This window comes from Hyposmocoma kahamanoa, unplaced genomic scaffold, assembly GCF_003589595.1.
Source record: "Hyposmocoma kahamanoa isolate Upper Pololo Valley unplaced genomic scaffold, ASM358959v1 87, whole genome shotgun sequence".
In the NCBI taxonomy this organism is placed as follows: Eukaryota; Metazoa; Arthropoda; class Insecta; order Lepidoptera; family Cosmopterigidae; genus Hyposmocoma; species Hyposmocoma kahamanoa.
This window is the reverse complement of record NW_020654422.1, coordinates 12,345,348-12,361,498: the sequence shown is the minus strand read 5'-3', so window position 1 is coordinate 12,361,498 and position 16,151 is coordinate 12,345,348. Positions and strand designations below refer to the sequence as shown.

The following is a 16,151-nucleotide window of genomic DNA, read 5'->3' as shown; positions in this document are numbered from 1 at the left end:
AATCTTAGTACAGAGTACTAAAAAAACCGACCTTAAAAGTACGTGGCATTACGTCTATTTGCCAAGTTTTATTGAAATATCCTCTATTTCGCCACTACACAGGACTTGACACAGGAGATAATGAAAATCGGTTCTCACTCAAAGTATATTTAAGTAGTGAAGTAAGGGAGAGAAAAACGCCTTGAATTGGAGATTAGCAAAACCAACCATTAAAATAATTGCCTTAAGTTAAATTTGGGCGGTATTTATAAAAATGAATCTTCATGCTTGAAAATCGTTTCACAAATACCGGAGTTAAAGCGAAAGATTAAGGTGTCTATTTTGACTCAAAATTGAATTTCCATACCCATTTTAATTATGCTACTGTAGTCTAGGCTCTACTCTATGAGTAGAATTGCTGGCTGAATATAGCTAGTGAATATAGTTTTTGTAATTAGAATGCTTTTGAAGAATTGAAATAAGAAAACAGAAGATCTTGACATATTACATCCTAGACTGAAAGTATAAACCATGTAAAAAAATGTGAAATAAACCAAATTATTGAAGTTAATCCCAGTTTATATTCTTAGAAGTACCTCTCGCTACGAATTAGAGCTACCCCTCAGTAACTGGTTTCTGATGCTGGGTTTTATCATTCGTGCTTCGAAGGGTCTTAAAAAGCCTTTAACCTTATTCCGACTTTACTATGCTTTAGTTAGGCCAATTTTGGAATACGCTTCTGTAATTTGGTCACCATTCTATAATGTTCACTGGCAAAGTATTGAACGAGTTCAAAAATAATTTTTTCATCAGTTTGTGGTAGGTTCGGTTTACTGCGAAGTCTGCAATCGTATGCCAATAGGGTTGAGTACTTTAAGGTGCCTTTATTGAAAAAAAACGAGATTTTAATGAACTCATTTACTTACATAAAATCATAAATTCTATGGTGGATTGTCCCGATCTTTTAAGCCAAATTAATTTTAATGCCAAAGTACGTCTCCGGGTGCCGAGAATTTTTCGTCTAAATGTGTATAAAAATTATACCTCTTTCTATAACCCCATAGTGAAAATGTGTCGAGCTTATGATGAACTTGAGCAAGGTAATGATCATCTCGATATTTTTAATTCGATTATTAATTCATACAAGTCGCAATTACTTACGTGTACCGCTTGAGTTTTAGCTTTTGATCATTTTGTGTTCTGTTATATTATTATTGCTATTATTTTTAACTATTTGCACAAATCACTATAAATTTATTTATTAATTTCGTTGAATTTAATGTAGCTTCATTCGCATCCCACGTCTTTTCATTTGGTCGAGTATTAGTTATTTGATAGTAATTGTTTCGGACGGAAAGCGGGAGCAGATGCCCCAGGAAGGAGGAAGGAGGAAGTCAAATTAACAATTTTCTAAAACTTTGGGATAACTTCGCTTGAAAGGATGCGATAAGTGTAGGTTTAAGAAGAATACAGTATAACATAGCGGCTATAATTCTTTTTTTTTATAATATCAAGTGACGGGACGAACATGTCGTGCGCATGATGGTAAGCTACACACCTGTCCATAACAGTTGTAGTGCCACTCAGAGCTTTAAATTGCAAAGATTTGAGGGGCACTGCCACTGCGCCCGTCACCCTGAGAAATAAGTTGACAATTTGAAAGTTGAAAATTTCACCCACAAAAGCACCCTTACCCTTCAAAACACGAACGCAGTAATGCTGTCATTACTGCTTGGCGGCAGAAGTAGGTAAGGTGGCAGTACTACCCTGGACGAACTTTCACAAGGAGCGCTACTGCTACTAAAATTCAGTCTAAGATTAGTAGGTACTTTATAGTGTTTGGCTATTATTAATCATAAATCGCATTATTTACAATTAATTACCGTAACCTTATTTACATTACACCATATTAAAAAAAAATCACAATATCGTCGAGGAATCACAATATATCGACGATACGCGTAACTGGCATACGTTATGAAGTTGCCATTTCTGTAAGTTAATGCCAAACCAAATCCGCGTACCTAAACGTCACTCGTGCAACCAAATTAGACGATTTACTGGAATCTATTGTTATCAGTCTGTAAATAACTTAAATTAATGCTTACTGTGCATAAATTAAAGTCGTAGCCATTGAAATGTCAAAGTAATAACGTTTAAATTCTCTCATAAAATTTGGTCTCATGTAGATACGCGCCTTTTACCAATGCAATATACGCGCCTTTGCACTATCCGCGATGATATCTGTTCATTATTGTATTATATTGTTAAATTGAAACCAAGGATGGTTTCAGGCAAAAGGTCAAAATGCATTCCGATATGCATGGGAAACTGTGCATGTTATCACTGGTGTTTAATATGTGACCAGTAGTAAAACAAAACATGTGTTACGATACGCACAAAGGCCATATCAATTCGTTATCTGCGCGCGGCACGATTTCCAACCGAATGCTGGGAATTTCGTGGTGAAACCTGTATTTGATAATGATTGCATTATTGAATTCACATTACACAACGCCGATATTGTTAAGTATTTAATAAGTTTTTTAATTTTTTTTTAGTCCGCAATTTAAGTCGTGTATAATAACTACTTTAATGACTTACACTTGTTGTCTTGGTTATATATAATAATAATAACGCACACACTCAACATAGCCCCGCACTAGGGAAACCCTGTGTTGCGGGTGCCATGGACACACACACACAGACAACCACAAATTACACCCAAACTCACGAGAGAAATAAATGTAGGCCATACAAATATTTCTCCCGGCCCGGGAATCGAACCTGGGACCTCTGCGTGGCAGTCCGGCATGGTCACCGTTCGGCCACAGAGGCAGTTATCTATTTTAGATTCCCTGTTTACAAAAGATTCGGCCTAGGCTCAATTTATATTACGGCGGAACGGAATGGAAGCGTATTTTTGTAACGCTGTTGTACATAGCTTAATGAACTTTATGGTCAATTGTGTAACGTACAAACTAGATACGAGCCAAAACCTTCCGCGGAATTCTCGCGAATGCGCGAGCTATGTGCGATTCAGCCGCATATGCTATCGTTACAAATATTGGCTTCCATTCCGTTCCGCTGTAATATAAATTGAGCCTAATTTGTTTTTAAGTTAATGTCTTGTACACTGACACAAGGGTATTGGTACATACCTACACGGTTTGACGGTAAAAAAATGCAGTGAAGCAACTTGTACCTCAAAAATATACCCAGTTTGTTATTATTATGTTTTGTGTAAAGCCTAGCGATGTAGATAAAATTGAATGTAAATTTCTATTTAAAAAAAAACAGCTGTTTCTAATATTTAGGTCAAACCAGAATGATCATTTACTATGGAGCATATGATTTTTATCGCAATTTCAGGGGATTCCTATTTAGGTACATGTACAGAACAAAGCTTCTTAGATAGGTAATAACTGAAACCCATACAAATTCCATGTTTAAATTGCGCAAAGGTTATAGAAGTACTACAAAATGTTCCGATTATAATTTGTGTTTCAATCCATAAATAAATATGACGTACACAAAAGTTACAAAAAACTTAGCACGACGCACTAGTTGTCATATTGATAGAGCACGATTTGTTGAAGTTGTTTTGTACAACATTTGATGATAACTAGCAAAATTGACAGTTGATACTTGGACCTTATTTCGTTAACTTAATGTATGTCATTATTTCGTCTTGATAATTATCGGAAGCCTTGGGTGGCGTTATTTTTTATCATTTACGCAATCATCGCATTGTTGTGTGATATGTGAGTTAATTTACGCAAATAGGCGCCAAGTACCAAGTAATTTACGTACAAATTTTTTGTATATATTTTAGTAACTGCATCACAGTTGACTACGCGCTTGCTCGTGAACTGGTTTTAAACCTAGCTAGCATTATTGGCTTACTTTAAAAACACGTGACGTCAATGATTTCCTTGTTTATGGCCATTAGATACATCGTATTTATTTATGACTTATTTTCTTGTGTAATTACATAGAGACATAGACACGGTTTAGCGATAAAAGAAAATGTTGTGAAGTAATCTGTACTTCCAAGATTTACTAGCTTTTGCGTAGAAGCAATTTTAAGTTCAACTATAGAGATTTTAAGAAAACATTAAACCGCTAATAAAAATTGTGCGACGTACAGAGTTATTTATTTGGCCGAAAAGCCTCTTTACCCACTATTCCTATTATTATTAACACGAACAAATTATAGTACACGGCTACTTAAAATTAACCCCGTACCGGTACCGGATACCGCACATTGGCTGTAACACAATTATGTCAATAACATATCAGAAACACGTCAATTTCATCTGTTACATTTGACGTTCAATTTGAGTAGTAGCTATCGATGATATGACCTAAATGTAATTAACATTGTATTTAGTTTTGGTCGGTTTAATATTTCGATTTAGGCTTTGTAGAGGCGTTTATAGCGCTATATACGTAAGCGCGGATATCCCTTTTCCGTGTGGTATTTCCGACATAATGTCTAATTATGAAATAAATGGACGTCGGGTCCGCGCTAAAAAGTCTTCGGACCAATTTGGCGTTAAACGCACATAGAGCATCAATCGACAAGCGATTGAAACATTTATAACATATGAACTACAGAGTCGCTGTGATGTTAATCTTATTTTTTAAATTATTTTTATAATTGTTAGTAATAACCAATGGTCGGAGAAAGGTGTTCTACATACATACATGTTTATATATAGCTACAAGGAGCGACATAGGGTTGTTAAAACAACCAAATATTCATTCATCAGTGTTTCAAATTCCGAATTTCTGGATATGGTTTTCCTGCATCGTAGGACAAACTACTGACCTAGGAAGTCGAAGTTGGATTTTAAAGTATTCTAATGGTGCCATGTAAAAAATGCACTAGATAACTGACCTTTTACAAACACAGAGAATAAAAAAGTAACGAGAATGGTCAATCTCCGCACTTCCCTAGCTTTAGATAAATCGGTTTTCGAGATTATGAAAATTTGAGTTTACGTTTATATTAATCTGGAAACTCGAAACATTGATACATTTCTTATAACACGCCATAACTGACAAACAGAGAGACACAGTTTTTTTTTTTCACATTTATAATATTTGTATGTACATTTCTGCAGTAGGTACTGCAATGACGTTACGATTTAAATTACATGTTTTAGTTTTTTTTTATATTTCCTTACTTGTTACTACGTTTGTATAGGTTAACTCCGGATATTTTTTCATGGTTTTTGTATTAGACCCCAACGTCCATTTATTGGTAGATCAATGGTATTCTATTATTATTGATTCAATAATTAAGTAAAACTGTGTTAAATAATATAAAGAAGTTCTTCTTATCTGGAGTTTTATAGTACGGGGTTCGGATATTGTAGTAGGCGTGGTAGCCTAACGGTTTCACCCACCGCCTCTCAAGCAGACGGTCATGGGTTCGAATCCGGACTTGCACCTCAGAGTTTTTCGAAATTTATTTTGAAATTAACGGTGAGCTTTTCAGTAAAGGAAAACGTCTGAGTGCCGTGCACAGCATTAGGACTATAATATATAGGCTAACTTTTCACAAGCCTTTAAAAGTTACGTGAGTAATTTTTATGGTAAAATTGCATTATTGTAATTAAGTGATATCAATGTTTAGATGACCGAGCAGATCGAAATACTGTAATGTGAAATAATAAACAGTATGCCTTTATCTAACTTACTCAACATGGTATATATCTATACATAGTGTCTTTCTAAAGTTGTGAAACAAAAATATTTTGTACAAAATGTTGCAAAAAAATATTTTTTTTAAACAACGGGCTAAAATTTTTATTCGACGTCTAGCCTATATGTATATACATCGTCGTTTTATTACACATGACGGATAGAGTAAATATACTTAAGCATTTGATTGAGAAATGTTAATACTATAATCTTTTGATACATACATACATACATACATACATACATATACTCCACGCCTTTTTCCCATCGGGGTAGGCAGAGACAACAGTCATAATCTTTTGATGGCAGCGTGTTTATTGTTATCTTGACAATTCTTTCAAGTAATCTTTTAAATTTATTGTGCATGTTAATCTTCAAGTTGTATAAATAAATACTAATACGAGGAATTAATCATCATTAAGTCTAAGTTAAGTTAGAATATCTACTTTTTTAATTTATGGTTTAATCGTTTTAGTGCGTGTATTTTATCGACGTATGCATTTGCTCTAGTCTAAAGTGGTTGCGCTAATATTTACTTTTGATAATATTCTACAACATCGATTTGTTAGGACGTTTTCGCGATTGTTAACAATAGGAAATAACACTATTTTTTCAATTGATGTAAATTGCGTACCATTTGGGTTGTTTTTTTTTAATGCATAATTTAGATCAGCCGTGTCCATGGACCTGTAAAGGCTCGAAACGTTGGTTGATTTGCAAAAACAAATTAACGATTTAGATCCGAAAAAATATTTTCATTTCCAATGTGTAACAATAGCAAAACCTAAAAAGTCCTTAATACTTGATATAAAAAAAAATCTGTTACATACAACTTTACTATTTTTGATAGAAGTATTGTCTTATAAAAAGTTCTTGTCCAGTACCCGTTGTAAATGCCAAGTTGTGACTTTTGTAACAGCGAATTCTCGTTCTCTTTTCGCAATTTGATCGTTGAGTCAAACGTATATGTATATAATAGTTTTGTTGTACTATGTGTAACTAAAAAAAATCTCAATTTGGTACAACTATGGTAGGTCAAGTTCTCCCGTTGATCAAATGTATGCTGGATTTGGGGAACTCTCGCAACTTCCCTTAGCTTAAAACTGAAAACTTATAACAAATCAGTGGGTTACTTTCATTAAGGGCGCGTTCCCATCATGTCGTAACGTTTTATTTATCGCTGGACGACTGTGTTGTGAACGTTTATTTTATCGTTGAACGACAGTCGTGTCTAACTGTTCCTACTAGATCGTGACGACTATCGGTTCACGGCAGCCGCATTGTTGTTTGCATGACAGAATCGTTTGAATCTTTTTCTTCTTTCTTTCGATTATCTGTCGTCACATTTTTATCGTGATGTTATATTTATCATCGAACGAAAGTCGTTCTTGCCCTTCCCACTGTGACGACAGTCTGTCGCGCGTAACGTCAAAAAAGTCGTGAAATCCTGTTGTGAACAACTTCATTTAAACACACAAGAGACGACACTTTAAACTCCACGACTATCTGTTGTCACGACATAACGGGAATGCGCCCTTAGTATATGATTTTTTTTTTTTAAACAACAAGGATTTCTGAAGTATACAATGATAACAACATAAGAGCACAGTCATTTGCTAATGACACGTGATATCACGTGCATTTGCCTTGTGCATCTATTCGCGCATATCACAGAGAATAATAAAATTGTTACATAGGTATGTAACTTTTAATATTAAATATATTTAGTCCTCTTTCAAAGTAAATGGAAGTGAAAATATCATTCAAATCAAAAATAAAATACAATTAAAACACAGATAACTAACATAAACAAGGACACTAATAATAAAGACTTATTAATAATTGTTAAAAATGTTATAAAAAAATTTTTTTTTTCATTTACTTAAATGTTAAAATTCAATTCATTTCAAAACTAAATTAATTACATAATTATGTCAATCCGCAACGTAGGCTTCATCACAAAGAAATTAATTATTTAATTCGCTAGACTTAGTCATTTCTATTTAACTATAAGAATGAAACAGAACCACTCTGAATCTTAGCTGGCTCAAACGTCCCCATAACACTGGCAGCATTACCGCGCTGAATAGCCAACGAAATTTGTTGCACCAAGTAAGATCCAGTGCGTGGATCATAGCCTCTTTGTCTAAGCCGACGACCCAACTCCCTGATGAGTTCTTTGGCCTCCGCACCCTAAGTTCCCGCAGTCTCCACTGCAACTGGCACAAAATTGTACATCGGCTTCAAGGCACTGCACTTGGCATGTTTCAATTTTGCCGCCTACTCTGCAGCTGACCCGGCAGATCTGGTGGTGTGACTCAGATGGGACGGTGCAAACGTACTGACGCACGTAGCGTCCCACAAAAGGCACCGACCCTTCTGCCACGGAACCAGTGTAAGGCCGTCAGGTCTCTTGCCATCTGTACGGCGCAGCCCCGGAGGCTCCAAGACACAGGGCACATTAGCCAATACTAAAGACCGGCGAACTAAATCATTTATTGCATGATATCTTGAAAACCTCCCCGCGCACTTCTGACAACTAAGGCCGTGGTGGCCGTTTTTCTCAACCATGACCGCTCAAATGCAGTGATGCGGTTCACAAACCTTACATCCCAACCGTAAAGCAACGGCAATTTTCAACGAATTATTATCTAGCATCATCTCAACGAATCAGTGCCTAAATGGGGAGAAGGCAACGCTTGCAGCCACGCTCCTGATTCGGGCTTAGTTGCGGCCCTTAGACGCGCCACGTTAGCATCCAATGCCTCGTCCAATAATAATGAACTGACCTTTCCACACAAAATGTCGTCCCATCCCCTCTGCACGACGACATTATCCAGCCGCTCATCACCCGGACAAATAATGGCCCAATTCAAATTGTTATTCATTTTAAAGCTACTATAGAGAAATCCATAGTAATATTTATACAAAACTTTTAACGCGTGCTGACCTCCGTAGTCACTGTTTTACAACTTGCTGTATCTATTTCCATCGCGAACTAAAAGGTTTGATGGTATCTTTTTCTGTCGCAAAGTCGTTAAATAGAACTCCCATCTAACGCATTAACTTCTTCCCTCTTATGATACGGGGTTCTTCAAACGAGCCGTGAAGAGGCATTCTTATAGCCATGCAGGGTGGAGGCGGCGGTGATTGCATCAACACTGCACTAAGTCCCTTCACGTTCGGACTTTTTTTTATAATATCAAGTGACGGTACGAACAAGTCGTGTGCCTGGTGGTAAGCTACATGCCTGTCCATAGCAGTGGCAGTACCATTCAGAGCTTTATATCGCAAAGACATGAGGGACACTGCCACTGCGCCCGTCACCGTGACATAAGTTGACAAGTCCCATATGCATGTAGGTAATTTCACCAGCACCCTTACCCTTCTAAACTGGAACGTAGTAATGATAACATTGCTGCGTGGCGGCAAAAATAGGTAAGGTAGCAGTACTTCCCTGAACGAACCCTTTCACAAGGATCTCTACTGCTGCTTAAAACCCTCTATTTTCTATTTAACATCAGGTGGAGTGGAGTCATCTGTCTGTCAGGGAAAACAGTAGAACTGACTTCAGCTTTTCTTATGTTGTGATGTACAGAGTAATAATAATAATAGTCAAGTTCTTAGGTTTTCGCGATTGTTGCACATAGGGAATGAAACAATTTTTTTTTTTCGGATCAAAATCGCGTACTTTAGTTTTTTTTTTTATTCAAACAAACCAACGTTTTGGACCGTTTACAGATCCCATGGTCACGGGCTGACTGACTTACCTGTTTCTTTGAAAAAACAAATATACGCGACATAGATCCCAAAAAAATAGTTTCATTTCCTTATAATAAATAATGTAATGTGCCAGACAACCTCAGCAATTGGGAGGTCTGTCCATATCAACGGAATTCACTCTGGGGCGCTTCCCAAAATACTTAGACCAATTTAGAAAAGTTCATTTCCCAATTTTGTCCTATCGGGAACCGAACCCTGGTCCTCCTTATCAACCAGCGCCCGTCGCATAAACCGTTGGGCCACCTAGGTCGACGAGAGGGAGTGAAAGTATTAAAAACTGATTGTTTCTACTCATTTCTAATTGGCATTGTAGATATTGCATTAATCATTGTAACTGCTTATCACAAATCCTCAATTGTTTTGTTTCTTTGAACTGTCTCCAATATCCACTATTCCTCATGATGTTTTCTTTACTAGTATACAATGTAGTTAGTGGTAGATATGTAATACAAACGTGCGCAAACGTTTTCAGACGTCATGCGGTGTCGGTTGCGCTGTACCCGCGATAGCCTAGGTTGGTTAGTGACCTCGTCGCCACGCAATGTTTTGTAAGGTGGATATCCGCAGAATCTGGCCGAATTTATTAATGTTATACTTTCTGTTTTTCACTTTCATAATATCCGTTTAAACTACTTAAAAATTAACGAAGAATGCCTGATATTTATGCTGATGATGTATTTACTTATTCCTTTATTATAAACTAGCTGGTGCCCGCGATATCGTCTGCGTAGAATGTGAAAGTGTGCTTAAAAAAATTTATTGAGCCTTGTCTGTACAAGTCAACCAATCAGTGGTTAAAAGTAACCCAAGCTTGTCACTTAATATTTAAATTTAACACTAAAATTCCATAAGTCCAAAGTGTCAAGCTTATTGTGCTCTTGTTGGTACTTATAAAGGAGCAAAATAAACTTAATGTTCCTAGTTTACAAATAAGGACGAAATAAAACGTATGTAGGTACATGAGGAATCATGTATGTCGTTGGTAAAAAAAAGTATTTATCTTCTTATCTTACCTACAAATTCGTAATAAAAGATATACAGGCAATTTATTTAAATTAAATCAGCATTTATTTTAAGATATTGAACATAATTGAGATTTTGCGTCATGGTAACTATGTATTACTTAGTATTTTTTAAATTAGATTTTTTTAATACTCAGCTGCTAAGTATTCCGCGCATTAATCAGTCTAATAAATATAACCATTTGTCGTCCATTTCATTAGCTAAACAATAACTACGCTCTTAGATTTTCGTAAAAATGCATGAGCAGATTCTATTCTTAGAGATACCTCTTAAATATGTATTCAGATTTTATTTTCACCATCATCATCGTTATCGTCGTCAACCCTTGTACGACTTATACGTGTCTCCAAGTAGTTTGACGTGCTAATTTCATACGATGTTTTCCTCTGTTAGCGAGGGGTATAGCTAATAAACAATTGGGTAATTGTTACAAAATATCTCAATTCTTGTCCTTTAGGTTTATAAAAAAAAGTATTTGATTCTTAACGTAAAATTAAATAGCAAATTATAATTAAATTACTACTAATGACTACATAAAATATTGATTATTCTATTTAAATAATAATAATATAAAAATATCCCCAAAATAATTCCCCCACTGTGTCCCAATTTCCATGATCAAATACGTTTTGTGCTTTAAATCAACACATTTAACAAAAATAACCTTAAAATTTTAAACATTCCATCAAATAAAATATTAAAGGTATCCTGTGATAAAAACATGATAAATAAATTTAAAAAATGTATGGTATGGTGTGGTATGGTATATTATTGATGTCCCAACCTAAAAAAATAATTCACTCACACTTTTACCTTCACTCGATTTGTGAACGCATTTTTAATCTTTGCTAAAAGCATATATAAGTTTTTGAAAGTTAGCAGCACTGTAAACATTTCATAATGACAAAATTCAACTTGTGTGTGCAAAAAGTGTCTACTACGAAAAGATTTAATTTAAAATTCTAAGTTTAATTTTTGGCAGTCATTCCCTCACATCATATGAAAAGAAGTTAAGCAATTGATTTTATTAATTAATTATAATCACACACTCAGATGAGTTATTGGTAGCAGTAAGTTTACACACAATATATTAAGTCTAAAAGTAAGTTTACATCTCTATTTTTTCTTGGTTTATTTGATTTCGTCATTCCCTCGCCGTCATTCCATCATCCTCAAATGTTCTGACTAACCTCATCTTTTTTTAGTAATTTATTTTGGGAACCACTATATCATCAAAAACCATTTACATAAGTACTATGAAATTTACAAAAAATAAATACAAATTCTTCCTAATAATTTTCATAAATATATAAAGCACGAGTTTCGGAATTTCATTAGAACTGCCCAATCATAAATAAAAAAAAAAATAGTACGTAACTTAAAAATTGTTTAATATAATTGAAAAACGACTGTACTTCCACTAAACTATGATCGCTGACAATTCTACCAAACATAAATTCATTTAATTCTTTTATCATCTTCCTCAGGCGGGCGAGCGAGTTCCGAGTGTCCTACAATGACGCCATCAGCGAAACCGATACGTTCGAGCACATCCTCAGTGTGACTGCACACAATGACGCACTACTGGCTTACTATTACCTTGACAGTGATAATAAGGTAATTTTTTCTTTAAGTTCATTAATCTCTATCGCATGACATTCTGCGTGTGATGTTTCGTAGCTGCTGCCGTAGAAATAGATATACATATAGTCGATAATATTGGTCTTCACTACTTATGAACGCCTGGCTCTGCAAAATTAACTATTAACCACTCTACCAAACAATGGTAACATTTTTGTAAAAAAAAAAACCGACCTAGTGGAATTACATCTACTTGCCAAGTTTTATTGAAATCGGTTAACGGAAATTGCGCGAAATCGGATTCATTCTCTAGTTTGCCACTTTAGAAGTCGAATGTTTCGTTTAAATTTAAATGGGTCCAATACTGAGGTACTGTCTTTCTAACGAAAAAGAATCATCAAAATCGGTTCACAAACCGCGAGTTATCGCGGAACATACATAAAAAAATCGATTTATGAGAGCATCCTCCTTTTTAACCGACTTCAAAAATGAGGAGGTTCTCAATTCGACTGTATGTTCTTTTTTTTTCTTTTTTCTTTTTTTTTGTATGTACAGGGTGGGCCAAAAATTTTTGCAAATAGCAACACTGCATATCTCAAAAACCGTAAGAGGGAGGGGTGCGCGGGTGGCAGGGAGTTGTGCGTAACTTCATGCAATTTTAGTCACAATGGAGCGCTTCATGGGACAACAGCGTGCTTTCTGTGTAAAACAATTTTACAAAAACAACGATTCTTACGTTACTGTACGACGCCTATTTAGGATTGAATACGGATTACGCCGTATAAATGAGTGTCCAAGTGTTAATTTAATCAAGGCTTGGGTCAACAAGTTCGAGGAAACCGGATCAACGATGAATATCAAACAAACAGGGCGGCCACGTTCAAGAAGAAGTGGTGAAAACATTCGCGAAGTTGAAATTTCTGTAAGAAACGATCCAGAATCATCTACGTGTAAGCGTTCGGCGGCTCTGGCAATACCAAGAACTAGTCTGCGGCGAATTCTGCATCTGGACCTCAAATTACACCCATATAAGCTTCAGATTGTGCATGAAATGAAACCAAATGATTACATTCAACGTAAGTTATTGGCTGACACTATGTTGGAGCGATTCTCTAGTCTTGAGAATGTGTTGTTTACGGACGAGGCCCATTTTCACATCAATGGTCATGTAAATAAACACAATTGTCGATATTGGAGCAAGGAAAACCCTCGCCGTAAACACCAAAAGCCGCTTCATTCACCAAAAACGACAGTATGGGCTGTCATATCAGCAAAAGGCATAATCGGTCCGTATTTCTTCGAAAATAACCAAGGAAATAACATGACTGTGAACTCAGTGGAATACATAAAGATGTTGCAAGATTTCTTGGCACCACAGTTACGTGAATTTGAAGGATACAACAGCAGGACTTGGATGCAACAAGATGGAGCAACATGCCATACGTCAAATGTGACTTTACCGGTGGTCAAAGAAATATTCCCTAACAAACTGATTTCTCGCAGAGGTGATATCCCATGGCCTCCGAGAAGCCCGGACCTTACACCATGCGATTTTTTCTTGTGGGGATACTTGAAAAGTCGAGTGTATCTTAATAAACCGACAACAATTTCCCAATTAAAATCAAATATTCAGAAGGAGATAGCCGCGATACCTCGCAGCATGTGTCAGCGAGTTTTTCAAAGTTTGCGTAGTCGTTTACAGGAGTGCCAACGACGAGACGGAGCACATCTCGATGATGTTATTTAAAAAAAATAAATTTTAATAAATGTTTATGACGTTAAAAAAAATGATCAACAAAATCATATTTGTAGTTTTATTTCTATTAATGTTTCAAATGTGCAAAAATTTTTGGCCCACCCTGTATATTACGCGATAACTCCGGTATTTGTGAACCGATTTTCATGATTCCTTTTTTGTCGGAAAGGGGGTACTTCCTTAGTGGTCCCATTTCATTTTGGAGAAAATCATCCACCGCAAAGGGTGGCTGTTCACGCATGATGATTCATTTTCATAAATAGCGCCTAACATTAATTTAGGAGCAATTACTTAAATGGTTGATTTTGCTATTTCTCCAATTCAAGGCGTTTTTCTCTCAATATACTTTGAGTAGTGAGAACCGATTTTTATTATCTCCAGTGTCAAGTCCTGTACTGTGTCGAACTAGGGATACTTCAATAAAACTTAGCAAATAGACGTAATTCCACGTAATTTTGAGGTCGGTTTTTTTGTACTCTGTACTGAGATTATTATTTGTATTATGCGAATGTACAATGTAATATACAGTACTAATGTACAGTAGGAATGCGGAAATCGGAAACTATAGGAGATACAGGAAAACTGTCTAAGGAACCATTAAGTCTTTTTTTTGTGAAAACAATTCTAGCATTGTCAATTTTTGGTCAAGCGTGAGTTTTTTAAGGACAACTGACGCTAACCAAAATTGTTTTCTTACTAAAAGACTAAATCATTCCTAAGTCAGTTTCCCTGTAACTTGTACGGTTTCGGATTTCCCCATTCTATCCCAGTTAAAAAAACACGGTATATACAATATATTGTGTTTAACTTCTCAGTCCCACATATTTTTACATAAATTTTGTTCATAGTGACCCTCCCTATCAACCTCTTGGTTATGCGGAAAGAATACTATAAAACCGTAAAAGTTTAGAAACTTAAACTTCTAACTCTCAGATTCCGCAAAATATCGCAAGAAATAACTGCAATAGAATACCAAACGTTTCAAAATATACAGTTGATTCAGCACAATCTGTTTCTTACATTAACTGATGGTGTATGTAACAAATAGATTATATGAGTGATATTTCTTCATAAGTTACTTTGACTTAGGTTAAAGTTAGACTTTTCTAATAATAATCGCTAATTAAAAATTCAAAGATTGAATACTACCACAGTGTCAATTAGACTACTACTGATACTACTCTGTAACATAAAATGTTTGTGCAGTTTGTTATTTGTAACGCAGCACAAGTTCATCCTAAGGCAACAAATTACACTGTAACGCCTTTTGAACTGCCGTTATCTATTATAGCCAATCGTATCAGTTTACGTATTACTCTAGGCATCAGTCGATATAGAAATGCAAGTTTATTTATTTATTTTCATAAGCCACGTCAACAGCATGTGTATTAATACATTCAAACAACTTAAAAAAACTAAAGATAACAAACTCCGATACACAAGCCAATAACAGATGTACACAACATTCAATGACTAACATCTAGAGGTCAATTAAACCTATGAGTATATGGATATTAAAGTAGAAAAGAAAACTAAATTTAAGGTAAATTATCGTAACCAAAACCAAAATAAAGAATTCAATAGTCTAGCCAGCAAAGTTATTTATAGGTTACTATTTTGCGTGCCTTTTTCATTATGTCTTATTCTGTAGCATTAACGTGATATGTAAGATATTTTGGTACCTATTTATTTAATTTAGTTTATCAATTTATCATGGTTATTATCTATTATAGATTTTGATATTCGAACGGCAGTATGTAAAGTCATTGCCCGAATTATAAAAACGCGTATTGTTATAGTACTCCTTGGTCTCGTTTGAGAGCTACCTTATCAATATTAAAATATTCTAAGCTGAATACTGTTGTTAGACCACATATCATTGGCTTTTTTTATCAACTTAGGTATGCTCTCCCAATATGCAATCCCTTGCGCGTTACGAGGGAATTTATGATCGTGTGTTGCTAATAATAAGGGAGAGGTAGGTACCAAATATTGGATACTTTTTGACATTCGAAAAAAACACTAACATAATATTTAAAAAAATATATTTATTGCATTCACAGTCATTTTCTATCTAAAGACTACATTAGAAAATGAATTAAACTTATATCAATGTTCATTTATTTTTTACATAATTATTTTGTTTTAATTAAATTTCTCATTAATTAAAGAAAAAATCGTTTTCACACGCACCCTAAGAATGGATATCCAATACAGGGTATAGGTACTATTTAATATTGGATATCCAGTTATAGGGTACACTCTATTAACCGGGGCATGCATTTAAACGTACCTTTTAAATTTGCAAAAGCAGTAG

General features: G+C 35.2%; 1 protein-coding gene across 1 annotated transcript in view; it reads left to right on the top strand.

Annotated features, from left to right (window-relative positions):
• Window positions 1-16,151, top strand: part of LOC113235457 — a 74,022-nt gene that overhangs the window by 24,917 nt on the left and 32,954 nt on the right. The window contains exon 8 of the mRNA XM_026471149.1: window positions 11,985-12,114. Coding sequence (XP_026326934.1) covers window positions 11,985-12,114 — 130 coding nt within the window. The remainder of the gene's footprint in view (window positions 1-11,984; window positions 12,115-16,151) is intronic.